Below are 15,017 nucleotides of genomic sequence, written 5' to 3' on the forward strand. Positions count from 1 at the left end.
CAGGAAGCGGCGGAGCGCGGCCGGGCAGCGATCGCCGTGTCCCGGGGAACGTCCCGAGCGGGGAGCGGCCGGGGCAGCGGGACCGGGAAGCTCCCGGTATTCCCGTGCCGGGAGCCGCGGTGCCGCCTCCGCGGCGGCCTGACATGAGCTCAGCGGCGGCGGCAGCATGGCCTGCGCCCGGAGGGACGGGGAGGCGGACGGCGAGCCCGACCGCTCCCTGCGGCACATGCTGCGGGCGATAGCGGAGGAGCGGAGCCGCGCCGGCCTCCGGCACGACATCAGCGGCCTCGGTGAGTCGGGCGGGGCGGGCGGGAGGGCAGCGGAGCCGGGAGCCCCGCGGCTGAGGCGGCTGAGGCGGAGCCGGGAGCTCCGAGGCTGAGGCGGCTGAGGCGGAGCCGGGAGCTCCGAGGCTGAGGCGGCCCCGCGGCTGAGGCGGCTGAGGCGGCCCCGGGCCGGCCCGCCCTCAGCAGCGGCACCTGTTGTGTTGGGCACACGGGCACGGCCCCTCCGCCTCCCCCAGCCCCGCTCCATTGTCTGGAATGCCCTTGGACAAAAACGGCACCGCGCACATCACCCCGTGGTGTATTTTTTTTTTAAGTGTAAGCGACGCGGCGTGTGTGTTTCGGGATGGGAGCGGCGGATTTTTGGTGCCTCTTGGCAGTGCTGGCTGTTGTGCGGCTCCCAGACGCTCTCTAGAGATTGTGAGGCTGACACCTCCCTTCTCTGTTGAAATGACTTCACTCTGCTTGCCGTGGTCTAGTAAGCACAGGATGTCGTGGCTCTTGCAGGTTGGTTAATTTCTTAAACCGTGGAGGGCTTCTTAAGCTTTCTGTTTTGTTAATTTTCATCTCGGCTGATGTAAATTTCACACGGCAGGTCTTTATTTAGCTTTTGGCGAAGCCTGTGCGCTGCAAAACAGAAGTTTCGGGTTGAAATTCGGTCAGCTTTAGGCAACAGAATGTATGGCAGCTCATTAACCAAAATTGTTCACATCAGGAAACTCTTCTGGCCAGGCTGGTGAATAGAAATTAATCATTTTTATATGCAGCACTGGAGATCATGGAAATTGTTCTTCACATCCAAAATTTCTGTCTGCCTTATTCAAAGCTTTTGTATAGCCAGGACTGGACCTGTGTTCTGAGGGGGTGAATATCCAGAAGTTCGTGCAGGTGCCGTGCTTCAAGTGATGAAAAGTGATACACAACACTTGTTTCTTCCATGGGGCCTTTATTAATGACTCCTCCCTCCTCAGCTCGTTTATAAGGCTCCAAAAGTCTCATCCATTTTTGAGTCTTTGTTAAAAGCTCAGAATAAGTTCTTATTCAGGTTTTACAGGCTGTGAGGTTTGGATGAACGTGGGGCATCTCTGATTCTCTGCCTTTATGTATCAGTTTGTCAGCCAGTGCTTGCTGTGGTCCCCCTGGGAAGGAATGGGCTCTCTGTTCTTTCCTTTTGCTTTGCCACAGAGTGAAATCTTTTATGAACAATGAGAAATGATTCTTGGTGCTTTATGCCTTTTTTTCTCATAGAACTGGCTCTCTGGGGTGTAATGTAGTGTTGAAATGTTACAGGGCCTAGTAAAGTAAGTAAAATGTTGTGGCAAAGAAATTGTAGATGAAATTTAAATGCCTATGAGATTGCATTCATTGGAAAGCTTCCGTCAGGTCCTGTTTGGCCAGCTCACGTTGGAATGTGTGATAAAGACTGCCAGGAAGAGAAATATCACCATCACTTTCTTTTGCTGAAATTAGGAAAGGAGCAAACTGTGGTAGGTGGTAAGACCATGCAGATATTCCTTCTCTGCTTGTGTTTGAGCGCACATCCACAACAGCCCATGGTGGGAAGTCCTGCTGAGTGGCTTTGGGATAGTCACACAAGGAATGGGACAGTGGAGCTCTTTTTTGCCAGGTGAGGATTAGAAAGGTAAACCTCAGGAGAGCTGCTGAGCTCGTGGCACTGAGGAGCTGTGTGGAGATGTGCATTTTGCAGTGTCTTCCCTGGTCCTTAACACTGTCATTCCCAGCTAAGGAGAGCTCTTTCCCCTGTGCTGTTAGTTATTTTATATGTGTGTATATATATATATATATATATGTGCAGGTTAGTAAATTATTCCTAAATACCTCCTTTAGGAAAAACACCTTCTCCTTTAGTAGAAACTGTAGATGAGCCCAAGGTGTGATTCTGTGCATGTCTGCTCTGTACTGGTGAGTGCTGTGGCAGGGCATGCAGGAATAGCCTGGGCTGCTCTGCAGTGTGCTGGGCTCTGGCAGCACAGCAGGTGGAAAGGATTTTCCTCAAGCTCAGAAGTCATGAATAGTCACAGTCCTGTCTGGGTTCAGGTGGATAACACAGAGATTTTGTCTGCCTTTTGTGCCTGGGTGGCACATCACCTCTGGGGCCTCAGGGCCTGCTCACCCACAGCTGGTTTTATATTTGTGGTGGGGTTTTTTGTAGTGGCCGTGTCCTTCTGAGCTGTATCAGCAGGTGAAACCTGTTGTTTTCAGTTCCCTTCAAACCAGCTGGCAAAGACTCCAACAGTGGCTTTTCCCTGAGTGCTGCTAGTCCCTCAACAATAAAATGGGACTCACTGGGTCATAACTTGGCCATTCTCTCTCCTTTTTTGTATTTTCTAGAAGTGAGCCCAAGGAGGAGGAAATTGCTATTTTTGCTGACTCTGAGGTTTGGTGAGAGGAATTGCTTTGTTTCAAGAATGTCACATAAGCATTTGGACAGGCTTTGTTCAGAAATGTAAATCCCCTGGAGTGGTGGGGCTTTCCATAATGTCCTGTTTGTGTAATGTACAAAATGTAGCACTTCAAAATAATGACTCATGTCATTATTCACCAAGCTGGGAAGGGTGATGTCTCTCCAAGAATTCTTGGCTGGCTGTTGGTGTCACCCAGTTGGACAGCTCTGGTGTTGTGCACTAAGGCCCCTCTGAAATGCTGTTGGTTGCAACACTTCTGTGGCAAAATACTTCTCCTCCTGAGGGAATAACAGATGTGCTATGTGTCTCCTCAGCCGTGTAAGGCTCTAAAGTTTCCTTTTGGCTAAATCCCTGAACTGGGGAGTGTTTTATTTTTAGTGGTCCCTGATACTACTGTGTAACATTTTCAGATACTTAATTTCCTTGTCCTTCTGTCATTCAGTGACAATTTGCCCTGCTTTTAGAGTGGTACAGTGGATTTGGGTGGAGTGTGACTTTATTTGTACTGGAATTCAGAATGAGTTAAAAAAAATAAATAGGTAGATCCTAACAATCCCTTGAACTGTGGCTGGTCTGTAATGGGGACATGTAGTGGGTGAAAAATGGAGAAGTCCTGAAAAGATCTGAAAAGGAGGTGACTGCCCAGTGGAGTGCAGCACGTGGGGCTTTAACAAGCAGCTGGAAACTGAGGTGTGCAACAGGAACCTGGTCCAGGTGCCAGCAGAGGCCCAGTGGCCTTACCTGTCATGGAGAGTTTCTTGTTCTTGCTTTCCTGGTGGTCCTGGGGTGTTCTGGGGCTTGAGGAGAGGAGGGTGTACCTGGCACAGGGGCAACAGAAGCAGGAATGTTCATCCTCAAAGCCAGAGGTTGCCTGGACTTGTTTGTGCAGCAGTGCACAAACCTCAGGGCTCATCATGTGAGAAGAGGCTGCAGTGTGATTCATGGGCCACGTTGCCTTGATGAGTAAGACCTGGAAAGAATTCCTTGGCCTTCATGAGAGAAGGGAGGGTGAGGTGGCACACAGTGAATGCTGGTCACTGTGATGCAAACGTGGGTAAAAGGATGAAGAACAGGGGAAGAAATTTTTTGGAAAACAAAAGAGGTTAAAATGAAAAACTAAAAGAATTAATTTGGATTCCAAAGTACTAGATGCAGGTGTTACCTTTTCCATATTGTAGTAACTTTTAATTAAATTATAATATTCAAGAAGGATATAATTGTGTCTGTAACTTTGAAGAAAGTATATCCACAGTGTAGGTGGAAGTGTCTGCAGAGAATTTACTGCAGCACAGAACTGGTTTGACAGGAGTCACTTTCCAGCAGACACAAAACATTCTTCATTCATGGTTCTTGGAGTTAGTTCAGGGAGTTGTGGAGTCAAAGGTGAGAAACTACAAAAGCTGCAAAGCTTTTCCTTCTTTTGATCTGTCAATAACAAGAAGATATGAAAATCACATCTGTCCTACCAAAACTTGAGGCATGTATACAACCAAATTCGACAATGAGTTTGTTTTATTTAGAACAATTTCACTTCAGCCTAAAAATACTTTTTTTGGTACTTTTACCTTATTATTTACACAATTTCTTTTGCCCTATTTATAAAGTGTTTTGCAGCTAATGAATATGAAAGGTTCACTAAAAAATGTATAGTCAAATACTGAGGAGAAAAAGAAGATACTCATGTAAGAAACTTGCAAATAGTAAAATAAAAAAGTGTTTATAGAGTAGCTTCCTAATCAGTCAAAACCAAAAATACCCCACAACATTCCAACCAGGGGGAATCTGTATTTCTTTTCAGGAAGAGTTCTAGAAAATGCAAATACAATGCAAGATCAGAACAGATTATTTAAATCAGAGTTAAATAGATACGTTGAAATCAGAGTGATTCAACCAGTTTACCCTTAGGTAAATACCCTGAGGTATTGAACCTCAGATTTGTAGTTGGATAAAGATGAGCAAATAGCAAAGAAATTCCAGTGTGAAAGACAGATTATTTTAAAACTGCTTTTTGGTGGGGTTCTTTTTGCCTGTCATTGAAAAATGTCTGGAATACATTTCTGCAGTCAGATACATGTAGACATTTGATGTGTATGAGCACTTGGATGGGGTGGTGTGGGAGAAACCACAGGTGGAGCAAACTCTTAGATCCAGTGGCTTTGTCCAGGGGATGGGAATGCCTTTCTGTTTGTCCAAGGATTTTGGGTCCTGGGATCCCACTCTGTCACAATCAAGTTTAGGAGTGTCCCTGTAGGACCAGGCCATGGAGAACAGCAATCTGGGGCTGAACTCTAGGGCTGCAGCTCTCCAGGGTTAATACCTATTTCTGTGAGGTTTTATTTTCTTCATTTGGTTTTGTCTTTTAAAGGTGATTCATTTGAAATTCTGTTTTGATTGTTCCTTAGAACCTTGTTCATGCTGCTGTCACTAATGGCCTGTCAGGCTTTCCATCACTCACTGGTGTGTTCAGGGATTTGTCCTGTGGCTGTTGAAAAAGGCTAGCTTCTGGCTGGAGTGTGGCAGATATTCCACATGGATAATAGAACAGACTCTCTTTTATTACAGCTTTCACGTCTTTTTATAACAGTTGGGTTATTAGTTTGCTCTTTCATTTTAATCGAGATGAAACCTTATGGGATTTTTCCTGTCCTGCTTGGGAGTGTGCTTGCTCAAATTATCAAAATCAGACTGGAGGTGCTGAAGTAAAAAGGCAAGTTTTTGTTTTTGTTTTTTTTTTTTTTAATCAGGAAAAAACCCACCACCACCACCAAAAAACAAAAAAAAAACAACACCAAAAAAAACCAACCCACCACAAAAAAAAAAAAAAAACCAAAAAAAAAACCCCCACAAAATACCTTCCAGAACATTGTTGCCTTAGCAAAATAAGCAGTTAAGTTTCTAAGGCATGGCATGCTGCTGTTCATTTTTGGATGCTAGCTGGTGTTACTGGACCCACCCCCTCCCTTTTTTTTTTCTTTTTTTTTCTTTTTTTTTTTTTTTCTGTTTCATGTCCCTCTGGGCAGAATTATGAATCTATAAGACTGATAATGGGAACAGCCCGGATATTTGAGAATACCCATCTCTTATTTATGTAATACTGTAGCTCTAATAACCTTAGCTGCTTAGTTTTGTTGTCCTAGTAGTGTGCTCTAAACCTTTAGTAAGTTGCAAATCCATTTGGAAATATGAGTTCTGTTTTGGAATTTAAGATGCATGGGAGGATTGTCTTAGGGATTAGGACACCTCTTACCTATTAGATTCAGGATGGATGTTTTAAAGATTTAACATTCTATTTGGATTCTTTCCAAGGAATGAAAACTGGGATTTCCTGAAGAATGAAGTGTGTTGGTCTCCCTTCTAACTATTAGTGATCAGGGTGAGGATCAACAGAAAAAGCTCAGAGGATGCAGGACACAAGACACTGAAATACACAATGTCCAGCTGCATTTCTGGAAAACCAAACCCCTGCAGTTAAATAGTGAGTGATGATTGTTGCATCTGCTTGTCCTTGTAAACTGGCTCAGCAGGATCAGGTAGCAGCTCACTGACGTTTGAAGTATTACCTGGAAGTGAACAGTAAGGTAGAAAGAGAAAGTCTCCACAAAATCAATTCATGGTGTCAGGAACCTGCTGAATAGTGAAGCTGCTTTTTGCAGAGAGCTTTCAAAAGTATGTGAAACAAGCTGGTTTTTGTCTGTCTGCAGTCCCTTGCGTTAAACAGGGTGAATTTCAGGCAATCAAAGTGGCTCTTTTTTTGAAGTGTGTGAACCAAAGAGGGTTTGGGTTGCATGGAATGCAGGAAAACAAAATGCAGTCAGGATACAGGAGCAGCAGATACAGCATCATGCTGCTGCTGCTGTAGAGCTGTGGTCACCTGGGCTCACTGCAGCAGGAGTGAAGTTAATCAGATGCACCAACAGTCCTAAGTATTTTTTCCCCCGAATTCTTATTGTTTAAGACACAAATTATATGTGTGAAGATTTATAGGGTTTTCTGCAATTTCAAGGCTTTAAAACTGAAGTTTTTGTCGTTTTGGTTTGCCTGGTCTCTAGTATAGACAGTGTGCTAGTACTATGCAGAAATTGAACCCTGAAAGCAGTAATATTCTTTATCTCCCTACTCTGGGGGTTCCCTAGACATATTTCCTTAGGGGCCACAAGTTAAGTCCCTTTAGGTGAATGTAGTATTTTGCAGGCAGGTAATGTGTTGTGGTGTGAAGAGCAGTTCATTTTGGAGCCCTATCTGTCCTGCCACAGCAGTGAGGAAACAGCTGCTGGTGCTGGTATGGAGGCTGCATTTGGTGTTTCAGAATATTTTTTTTGCATAATTTTCTTTCTTATCTCAGAAGGCAGAGCAGATGTCAGGCAATCATCAGTCCCTCACATTTGAAGTATTCTGGGTTGTTTCCAGGTACAACAGTGTGCTGGATGTGCAGAAGTGCATTTGTGGTGGCCTGATCTGTTGAACTTTGTCACGTTTCCCTCTGGAAAATGACATCATTGGGCTTTTTGTTCCTCCTTTTTAGGCAAGATGTGCTCAGTGAGTCAGGCTGAGACTGCCCCTGCTTTTGCTGTTTGTGTTGAAAATCTTTATAGCTCAATAGTGACCCAGCATTTCATGAGCTCCCATGTCAGGAATTGCCCTCTCACCACACCCAGAGTGATTTCGGGTGTCAGGAATATTGTGATAGGTGTTGTTCCCATTTTATCAATCTGCTGGTACTGCATAGTGTCAGGTCTGCTGGAGGAATATGGGTGAGCACTGAGGTGGGGTTTCCTTTGAGCACATGGAGGTGGAAGATGGATTACTTCTGATTATCTGTCTGGAAATAACATAGGTAGTTTTAGCTCCAAACTCTGTTTGCATGTCTTAACTGCCAGGCTTGGATAAAAGGCAGAAGTGTGTTGGGAGTTCTTGGTCCTACCTTGCAGGACTTGGTGTGATCAGCAGGAACTTGAGAAATGGATTAAAATGCCAGTGAAGCTTTAGCTGTCTTTGCACTATGAAGAGATGGATTTAATTGCCTGGAGATGCTGAAACACCATCAAGATGAGGGAAGTGTTTTGAAATGGATTCATAACATTCTGCTAAGAGCTGGGAAGGATTTCACTGGAAATTTATTCCTGTGCCTTGCTGGAGAGCAGATACAGGAGATGTTGAATGTCTAGCAGTGTTACATTTCCAATACTGGATATGTTTACTTACCTGCCTTAGAAGACCCTGAGAGGTGGGTTTCAGATTTTCATAAAACTCAGTGCTCTGTAATACATGGTAATAAAATAACAGTACACAGGGTGTTGTGTATGAGTGAAATAATCAGTCTTGAGGAGATGAGTTTATTGCCTCAGGGGTGTCACTCCTGCTTAGTGATTGCCTGATCTCATCCTTTCAGAAGGAAAGCAGCAAGTTCATGGCAGTACAACTTGGAGATAAAGCTCTGTAAACCCAGGTGTCTTTCTGAATAATGATGATCCAGCTTTTTATATACTTTGTAGGAATGTTGAAGTACCTTTTTTTGTTTGTTTCTAATGAGAAGTTTAATTCTGCCTAAATAATGGTCTGAAGAGATGACCCTTGTTTTTCATAACAAGGGTGACTAAACTCTACTCAAAGCATCGTTTGAATTGTTAGTAGCCCATGTTTTACATGATTAAAGGGGAACTGATTTCATCCTCTTTAATCTTTGAAATTAAAAGCATAGGTTACGTTATGCTGAGTTCTTTGCTCTGAGTCTTCAGATTCATTCTGGATTGTTCTTCATCAGTGGCTTTTTTTTTTCCTTTCAGTTAACAAAGGAACAACAATTTAAACGTTTGCATTAGGTGCTTTTAAAATGACCAGAATAAACACAGAGTTGCCTGTGATTTTTTTGCAGCAAAACTTGAATTCTGAGTTCCTTCCCAATTTAAATTATTTTCTACAACTGCCAGAAATGAAAAAAAACCTCCAGGGTTGAATTTTTTTGCCTATATTGTTCTGAATGGGTCAAAAAGGGAAAATCAAGTGTAGATGTGTCCTTCCTTCTGTCCCCTTTTGTGGTAAGAAACTTTGAAGGGGATCACAAATGTTTCTTCAGCAAAATGCTATGAAGAATTCAGCAAGTAAAAATGTAATGCTTACCTTGTACTTGCTTGTCACTGTCTGTGAAACCTGAGGTTGAGAGCATTTCCTAAAATTTACAGAAAACAAAAGGATAGGGAGAAATTGCAGTTCCTGTGGCTGTGTCTCTTCAAATGCAGGATCCATGCTTCAGTGCTGTAATGATTGAATAGAAGAATATTAAGATCTATAATATTTACTTCTAAACTAGTAGTTGCAACATCAAAAGGCCTTTTGATTACACAGCAAACTGTGTAATCAAAGTCTCAGGGGAGGATGGTTGTAAGCCCAGTGGTGGGCAAAGGCAGTAAAAGACACTGCCTTGTGGTGCTTGTGCTAGGAATTTTCTAAGGAAGACTTTTCTTCTTCAGCTCACATGTTCCCGCCTGAGACCTTGTAACTGTCATGAGATAGAAGTGATTTCAGAAGATAAAGGCTGTGACTTTCTCTGGTTGTTTATCAGCCATTTTTGTAACTCTTTTTAGCCTGGAATGAGTGCCTGCTGAGGGTGATGTGGTGGCTGGGAGAGACCCAGGGAGGGGAAGGAGGGTGGAAGAAACAGAGCTGAAGTGCTGAACAATAGTCGTGTTGTAGGTTGGAGGCAAAAAGCTTCAAAGTCTCTTAACTCTTTAGCCCAGGATTCTGTTCCCTTGGCCAGGTTGCTGTAATACACCCATGTACAAAGCATTCCAGGTCTGCAGGGCCTTGGAGCTGTGCAAGTGCTCTCTCCCCTTGGGATGAGAAAGTGGAGAAGTGATGCTGGTCACCCGTGGAAAGGGATGGCATGTTTTCAGTAGCTAAAATATTAATGGAAGGCTGAACCTCTGTTTATGAAACAGAACAGCAGCTTTGCAGGAGTTGCTCTCCCTTAAGGAGTAGGGTGCTGGCTTTAGGGCAGTTTTTTGGGTTCTGTCTGACTGAAGGTAGTATGTCATATCTGTTAAAAAAATTCCCTCTCCTCTCCCAATAATGACTATTGCCACAGAGAACCAGTTTTTTTTTCTTGTTTCCAGTTGTTTGGTTGTGGACTAAATGAAATTCTTGTGTCTTACTTGGGACTGCCAAGAACTATTCCTTTCCTCACATGTATGAGATGCCTGCAGCATGAAAACCTGGGGTGCTGATGGGGGGATTGATGGTCTCCAGCCCTGCAGTGCCCGCAGAACAGCCTGGCTGTGCTTCCTTGACTATTTGATGGTTTCACAGGAGAGTGATCAGCTGTTAGAGGAAACATTTTTCTTCCGTGCATGACTGTGATTTGTTTAAAGAGAGTGGCCAGCATTTGCCATAAGAGGAGATTTCACTGGGATGAAGATGAGTGGGCAGGCAGTTCACTTTTATTTCTATCTAAACAGCTGTATTTGTTGTCTTAGAAACCTGCATTAACAGTAATATCAATGCTAAAGGGAGTGCTGCCTAAATAGTTGAAATATCCAGGCACTGTCAAAGACACTCAGTTTGTTGGACAACCAACCCTGAACAACCCTAGGTGGGATTTTTAAAGGGCTTTTATTTTTTTTAAGAAACACATCCTTCTTTAGACTGGTTGTCTTATGTGTGCATAGCAGGTTGGGCACCCAGCTATGAGATGGCGGTGTCAACCAAGTTGTTTTTTTTTAAATCTTGGCTGCAAGATAGGTGAAAGTGTTGGTTGTCAGCTTCTAAAACTGAGTGGGTTTGTGGTGTAGAAGGTAAGTGAGAATTATGGCTTCCACTGTAAAGCTGCCAAGTGCTCACTCAGAAAGATGCTGCCGATGTTTCTAACCAGAACAGAAACTGAATTTGGAAAATGCCAGTCTGTGATAGTAAGGATGGATAGGAAATAACTCTGCTTCCCTGCCAGCTGCTGTTGTGCTAGCTGCTCCTTCCTTCTGCCTTGACAGCAAGTTGCTAACTAGCAGCCTGGGCAAAGATAAGGTACTGGGGGAGGTACATACATGAAATTATCAGTAATAACCACAGTCTTGGTAGTTTTGTGAGGCTGGAATACTTCTAAAATACAGTTTGCTGGTTTTATCTGACCTACCACAGTAGTCTCGCAGATAGGGCTTTGACAGGGGTATTTATTGAGTGTGAAAATAGGGACCTTGGATGTCATAAATTTACAGAAGCAGCAGCCTTTGATCAGAGGGATTGCTTTGGCAGAGAGCAAAAATAGCATGTATTTTAGCAGTGACAACACACATTTGTGCTGTTATAGACAAGTTTCTGCACTCCAGCATGGCCAGCATTCTTTGTAAGTTGCCAAGTGACCTTTCCAGGTTGCATCTAGGTCTTGGAAAGTTTGGGACTGTTGCTGGGTAATCCTGAAGGCAGCAGTAGGAAATGTGTAAGCATTTGTCCTCTTTCACTGGATTTCAAGTGTCTGCATCCAGTGGGGTTGCCTCTGTTGAAGGAGAGTGTATACACCTGCATTAAATCCCCAATTAGCCAGCTCTCAAACACAGCAGCTTTTCTGCAGTAGTTTCTTATGAAAGGCATAACAAGATGATTCCTCTGGTGCTTCCCTAGTTGAGTAAATTAGATCTGTGGCAGTGATGCTGCAGTCCTTTGGGAATTGTGCATATTTTGAGAGTTTGGGTGCCATTTCCAGGGAATTGAACTACCATGTGCTTTGAGAGGCTGAAGTACAGCAAAGTAGCTGACAACTGTTGGATGAAAATGGATTTATTATTTCTGTGCACTGCAGTTCAGTAGCAGGTAACCATTTCCTTTCAATTGTGTTGACCCTTGCTAGGATTAGTACTCAAAGTAAATTGCCAGACGCCTGTAAAATGCTGTCTTTATTTGGTGTTTCATACTGGCCTGTCATATTGGATGATTTTTCTCTAAATTTATCTTCTAGGGTTCCTCTTGTTAGAAAATATTTCTCATGTTATTATGGTTCCATTTGAATTCTACTTTTTCAAAGTGGAAATCTGTAGATGGTACACAGTAGTTTATACTTTTAAATTATGCAGGTTTTGCTTGGCTTTTGAGTGCTAACTGAAATGATGGTTTTCTCAGCATATGGATGTAATAGTAAAGAAGAGACCTGCAGGAAGATGTATGAACTTTAGGAATACATTTTACAAATGTATTTTTTCTAGAGGAGATTGTGTTTGTCTTCTCAGCAATGATGCTATGAAGCAATTTTCTGCTGTGGAAGAAGTGCAGGTAAAAATGGAAATGGAGAATTGAAACAAATGTGGATGAAAGAAAGTAATCTCTCTCCCACCTTCCACTTCTGAGTAACACAGAACCATCCCAAGGAGAATAAAGCAGAAAACTGCAATGCCCAGAGTCCAAACACTGAAACTTCTTGATGCTGTTGTGCAAATGAGCACTTCTTGTCCTTCAATATTCTCACTACTTGCATGAAATGAAGTGACAAATAAGCAATACTCGTTTTTTTCCAGAATGTGAGCAATCACAGGGTCCAGTTTGAGGAAGCCAAACTTTGTGGCTAGTGTTTAACCTCAGTCATGTTCAGTTATACATTTCTGTCACTTTTAGTGGACTTTCAAAATATTACACAAAAATTTGTGTGTCCTTTGCACTTTGGTGGCCAGCATCAAGTGCATTCCAGTACTGTAATATATGACACTGCATGGCTGTTGTGTAAACCTCAGTGTGAGTTGCAGGATCAGCTGAGTTGTTCTCTTCATGTGTCTTCAACTTAAATAATACATGAACTTGTGCTGGACTTCCACAAGGTCATCCTGTGCATGAAAGAAAACAAAGGGAAAACAAACATGGTAAATGTAATCAAAGTGGCAGATTATATGTGAAGTTCAGAAAATGGAATTAAAAGTGTTCCGGAAACTGGAGTTTTCTGAAATGACCACAAGCACTTTAGAAAGCAGGTGAGGATGTAGATAAGATATTTTATTGATATCTAGAATGGTGAGATGAGTACTGGGCAGAAAATCTTAGTTTGGTAAGAAAATAGGAAGAGAAAAACCCCAAAACCAGAACAAAACCCCAAAGCTGAAAGAGAATGCATGTTAACTCTGGTAGTTGAACTGTGGTGTACCTTCCCTCTTAAGGTTACAGCTCTCTGTGGGAGTTGTCCTACTGGCCTTTAGCTGTTTTCTATATTTGCTCTATAATTTAGCACCTCTATATATATATTGAGGTGCTCCATTCACCACAGAAAAAACAATCTAATCCTTAAAGAACCCTTTTGTGTTGTGTATTGTTCTCCTTAGTTGTGCATTGCAGATATGCCTAAAGCCACATTCAAGTTTACTTCTGTGAATCCCTTCTCTCTTGGGTGAAATTCAGTAAAACAGAAAATAGCTGAAAAGAATTGTTTGGATTCAGAAAGAGCTGTACAAGATGTTAAGAACAAGGGAGGCAACTGAGAAACTTGTGTTGGTTGATTGCTCTTCAGTGTCAAGGGTGTTCCTCAGGTGGGTGGAATTTTTCCATTGCTGATGCAGTGGGTTTTTATAAATTTAATCCTGGAAGATTAAAGCACATTAAATATTGAGCTTTCCTGTGTAAGATATTATTGATAAAGATATATTTAAAGTGAGGAGCTCTGGGATGAATTTTTTTAAATGCAAAGCTGTGAAGTGTCACAAGCAGCTGTGTTTGAAGCGTTGCCTGCAGAAGCTCTGATGTTCCCTCCTCTAGGCCTGGTAATGTGTCCACTTGTGCACAAGCACATTTGAAATCTGCACTGGTGTTCTTCCTGTGCATAAGGCTTCTTCCTTTTAGTTGTGCTACAGCTCTGCAATGAAATGTGAAGAGCAGGGAAAAAGAGGAAATGGTTTTGTGGAAAGGCATGTTTGTACCCCAAAACGTGTTGCATTAGAAACTGATTAGCAAACATCATCTTTACAGAGCAGTTTGCTCATTTTTAATATTGTAGACTTGAAAAGGTTCAGAGAAGGGCAGTAGAGGTGGGGATGACTTTTGTACAGGAGATACTTGTCTAGCATCTATCTTGTCAGCCTGGCAAAGGGATGCTTCAGGTGCTGCGTGCCACAAGACACTTGTGAAGTAAATGGTGTGAATACAGTGTGTAGGCAGTAATTGCTCACTGTGCCTTTCTGTGAATAAAACCATTGCTTAAAGTTGGAAATTGGTGGGAAAGAAAACTCATGCTGGTGCTGAAGAGAGATGGGGAAGACTGATTCAGTGATCAGAATCCAAATTTACTGTGATTACCAATGCTTATATACTGTTTTAGGAAGACTAGTAATTTTTACTGCCATGATTAAGTTAAAATCATCTACACAAACTTATGCATATCACATATTACTCTTGCTTGCAGAGTTTAATGAAATTTTATTTTTCCAGTAAACCAGTCTGACTGAATCTTCTTTTAATCCTCAAAGTTCTGTTTGCTCTTGCCAAGGCATCCTGTTATCAAACCTCTTATGCTAACCAGGTCCAAAGTCCATCATCTGTCTTGTGTCCCAACATCTCAACAAACCCCAAGCTCCTAAAAAGCTCCCAAACCAAACAAAACCAGCTGCTGTATGATAAAAGCTGTGGGTTTCATGGTCACAAACAATTGTAGGTTGTGAAAATCTAGCTGCGTCCAAGAAGATGATGATGAGATGATGAACAGGTGACTGGAATGGGCATCCAGCAGGAGCTGCCATGTTCCCTGGTCTCTGGCACAGGAACACTGGGGTACTGAGGAGGAAGGTGATGCACTCCTGCATCATCCTCTGTCCTTCCCGTCCATCTCCAGGGCCGGCTGTTCCAGGCACAATCCTGGGGTAAACAACCTTTGGGCTTGACTCACTGTTCTTACACGATGGTTTTGTATTCCTTGAAATTAAAAGGAAAATGTCCTTCAAGGGATTTCCTCATCGGGAATGGCCAGTGGTAGTGTTTCTCTATGAGAGAAATTGAAATATTTCTTCTTTAATTTCGTACTATGCAGTTTTTGGTTATCTGAATTTAGTTACTTTGTGGTATTTGTCTGCTGATCTTTTAGTAACTCTGTGGAGTTACTGGATATATAACTTTGATCATTAAACCTGATGTAAGACATTGTGCTGCAGAAAAATACCCCAGTGTTAATCCCAAGAAACTCCTAAGAGACAAGAAAAATAAGCTCTTTGTGTCACTGTTTAATTAACCACGACCAAAGTGCTGGCAGGGAGATGGTTTACAAAGAGATTAAACTGCAGTTCTGTGGTGTCCTGTCAGGACACTCCAAGTGGTACTTCCAGACACTTGATGATACTGACACTGATAATTGGTGTCTAAA

At 42.7% G+C, this 15,017-nt stretch overlaps 1 protein-coding gene across 2 annotated transcripts in view; it reads left to right on the forward strand.

The window, feature by feature from the left end:
* The first annotated feature begins 13 nt into the window (after positions 1–13).
* Positions 14–15,017, forward strand: part of KIAA0930 (KIAA0930 ortholog) — a 57,752-nt gene continuing 42,748 nt past the window's right edge. For both annotated transcript variants that reach the window (XM_064421170.1, XM_064421171.1), the window contains exon 1: positions 14–290. In XM_064421170.1, the coding sequence (XP_064277240.1) occupies positions 167–290 (124 nt within the window). In that variant the 5' untranslated portion in view covers positions 14–166. The remainder of the gene's footprint in view (positions 291–15,017) is intronic.

This window comes from Passer domesticus, chromosome 5 (assembly GCF_036417665.1).
Source record: "Passer domesticus isolate bPasDom1 chromosome 5, bPasDom1.hap1, whole genome shotgun sequence".
NCBI lineage: Eukaryota > Metazoa > Chordata > Aves > Passeriformes > Passeridae > Passer > Passer domesticus.